The sequence below is a fragment of the Phalaenopsis equestris genome, unplaced genomic scaffold (assembly GCF_001263595.1).
Source record: "Phalaenopsis equestris unplaced genomic scaffold, ASM126359v1 Scaffold000167, whole genome shotgun sequence".
Classification (NCBI taxonomy): domain Eukaryota; kingdom Viridiplantae; phylum Streptophyta; class Magnoliopsida; order Asparagales; family Orchidaceae; genus Phalaenopsis; species Phalaenopsis equestris.
Window position 1 is genome coordinate 796,106 of NW_018164609.1, and position 3,219 is coordinate 799,324.

The 3,219-nt window shown below is 36.1% G+C and overlaps 1 protein-coding gene across 1 annotated transcript in view; it reads left to right on the top strand.

Annotated features, from left to right (window-relative positions):
- The window catches only part of LOC110022053 (glycosyltransferase family 64 protein C4), a 3,583-nt gene extending 1,475 nt beyond the window's left edge, over window positions 1-2,108 (top strand). Inside the window, exons 2-5 of the mRNA XM_020720831.1 lie at window positions 572-968; window positions 1,533-1,696; window positions 1,776-1,846; window positions 1,943-2,108. Of these exons, the coding sequence (XP_020576490.1) occupies window positions 572-968; window positions 1,533-1,696; window positions 1,776-1,846; window positions 1,943-2,103 (793 nt within the window). The 3' untranslated portion in view covers window positions 2,104-2,108. The remainder of the gene's footprint in view (window positions 1-571; window positions 969-1,532; window positions 1,697-1,775; window positions 1,847-1,942) is intronic.
- The last annotated feature ends 1,111 nt before the right edge of the window (window positions 2,109-3,219 follow it).

Genomic DNA, 3,219 nt, shown 5'->3' on the forward strand with positions numbered 1-3,219 from the left:
TTTTTTTTTTTTTTTTGATGTATGGTTTATTTATAATTACGTTATTTTAAGAAACAAATCAAGGTTAGATTTTTCTTTTTCGTTTCCATTTTGGCTTTATGCTAGCTTCTGCAAAAACATGGAAATAATCTATTACTGAGAACTGGAAGAGTAAATCCCTGCCAGAAAAGCAGAAAATGCGCCTGCACAATCAGATGTTCATTCAGATATTAACAAGGAAAAGAAGGGCATGAATATTTGGCCATATGGCTTGTTCTTCCTCTCCTGGATACGAGTTCAAAATTTTAGCTTCCGTAACTATAGATCATAGCCTGTCTTATGTAACATAAAAGCTCCGGACAATGAAAAAAAAATGACAGATTTGAAAAGGCTGATATTGCTGACGCAATTTGGTCCAGATTACTTTGCACTTACATGATGTATGTGAAGTAGAAGGCTCAATACATACGTTTATAGAAGCTATACATGTTTCATAAAATGGTTTAGCAATGTCTTCTTTAAATAGATATCTAAGCATTGGCATGTATGGCTTAGCTCAGTCCTCCATTGATTTGTTATCCTTATCTTGCAGGAAAGGGTACACAATATTGATTAACACGTGGAAGAGAAATGATCTTCTGCAGAAATCAATTAATCATTATTCACGATGTGCTAGAGTTGATTCCATTCACATTGTCTGGAGTGAGCCTGATCCTCCGTCTGATTTACTCTATAAAGTTCTAGGGGAGGCTGTACATTCAAATTCTGATGGTGGCGACAATGTTGAACTCATTTTTGACTTGAATCAAGAAGACAGTTTAAACAACAGATTCAAGGAAATCAAGGATCTAAAATCTGATGCTATCTTTTCAATTGATGATGATATTATTTTCCCCTGCAAATCAGTAGACTTTGCTTTCAGTGTATGGAAAAGTGCTCTGGAAACAATGGTGGGATTTGTTCCACGTATGCATTGGTTGGATAACTCGGTATACTAAATTCTCCCTCGCCATTTTTTTCTTCTTGTTTATTTTTATTTGGATCTGCAAACCCAGGATTGGATGATATCTTCAACATCTATGTGAATAATTCCATAAAATTAACACGCTTTAGATAGACGAGAAGCACAATTGTGTCTTATAAGGCTGTGTTCCTTTTGATTTTTTTGCATCTTATAATGGAGAACATAACCAATACCACTTAATTTTCCCTCAATCTAGGAAAGGAACTACTTATTTGTTGTTTATTTTTCTCGTATGCTAACAATTTCTTTATTCAAACTGCTCAAATCCAAGTAGATGTTGACAATGGAAGCCTATTTTGTACTTCTCAAAGCAGACAATGTTCTTCTGTATGAAGTTCATCGATAGGAACCTGCAATAACTCGATTCTCTTACATGTCTCCACATCTTTTACTTCCATAAAGTTGAAATTATAATCCTACTCGGCATAGCATATGAGAATTTGTTTTAACCATGTGGTTGACTTTCCGTTTCAACTAGTGTATGAATGACGATCGGTAGGTTCTTCTTTTACACTGCTTTCTTTTGCAGAATAGTAGCGTAGATCAGTATTTTTACGGTGGGTGGTGGTCAGTCTGGTGGACAGGCACTTACAGTATGGTTCTTTCCAAGGCCGCCTTTTTTCATAAGAAATATCTGCATTTGTACTCTACAAATATGTCTCAATCTATACGAAATTATACAACAAAAAATAGGTGATTGTGACTTCAATATAACAATTTCCCCTACAATACGATTAGACTCCTCACGACAAATTCCACCTATTGCCTACAGAAACTGTGAAGATATCGCCATGGCTTTCCTCGTGGCAAATGAAACGGGAGCTCCACCAATATGGGTGAAAGGTGAGGAAACGCATGCATGATATTTTCATTCTCCAAATGGGATTAAGGAAATTGAGAAATGCTTGTAATTGGTTTGCGTTTTTTTTTTTAAACCAGGAAGGATATTTGAGATGGGATCGAGTGGAATTAGCAGCCTGGGAAGCCATGAGGAGAGGAGGACGCAGTGCCTCAACGAATTTGCTGCTATATACGGCCACATGCCTTTGATTGCAACCAACGTGAAGGTCATTGACAGCCGAAGCAGTTGGCTTTGGTGATTGTATTCCTGTTAAGTGTTTGTTTGAGATGTTGAATAAAAGATGCAATGATTTATTGTGCCATTATTTTGTAAATCAAATGTGTGCACTTGTAAAGTTGCATGCAAGACTCTTAGCTAAACCTACTTATTTATTCGGATATAACTTACCATTGGAAACAATTTCTTATCTCTCATGAAAATTTAGAAGGCACAATTTTAAATAGATGCAAGTTTTAAGATACCAACATGTGCATTATGTACATTTTTACTAGTGAAAAGAAAATTGATGAATTACAACTCAAAATTAAACAAGATTATAATACAGACGTCTAAAATAAAGAATCAACTAAGAACAACTAGTACGTAGCTCAAATAGACTCAACTATTGATGAAGTTCATGTCGTGGAGACAATCAGTCAAAAGTGTTATCCACATTAATTTTCATTCAAAGTTTTGTGAATCTGTTTTGACGCATGTAAAAAATATGGAGAAATAAAGGTTCTAAAAAAGTCAAAGACTACCCAAATTTAATGGGGTAACTTGCGGCTCCATGGTGATATCTGATAATATTTTTTAAAAAACTTTTTTAATAAAAATATTTAAATTTTGGGTCTTGGCTTTAGCTGGTAGAGCAGGTGGCGATGCCAGCATGAGCGTCATAGGGAGATAGGAGGCTTGCGGGAGATAGCGGGTGCTAGTCTGAATGAAACAAAGTCGATAAGTTTAGAATACCTAAATTGAAATCTATATAGCTAAACGAGGCGGATGCCTCGTCTTTGTCTAGGCAAAGCACTCCTTATTTAGTACCTCATCCATCCCAAGGCGGAAGCAAAGCACAGATCCTCAAAGCTGCTTGTGTCGTGATTGTGCAATGGGCCTCTAATTGCACCATTTTAATCACCCTTCATATCTAACCATTCAAGCTCAAGGCAAAATCTAAGAAGGATCTGAAAGAAAAATCAATCGATCTGGTCATTCAAGCTCAAGACTACCCTCAACCAGGTTATGCCGTCCTTTTAAGAATCTTTTGCTCAAAACTAAACCTTTAACAAGCAACTCCCAAAGCATCAATCATCGCCGCTTACCCAATAACTAAGATCATTAATACTCTTCAATCACCTTAGACTAAAATTAA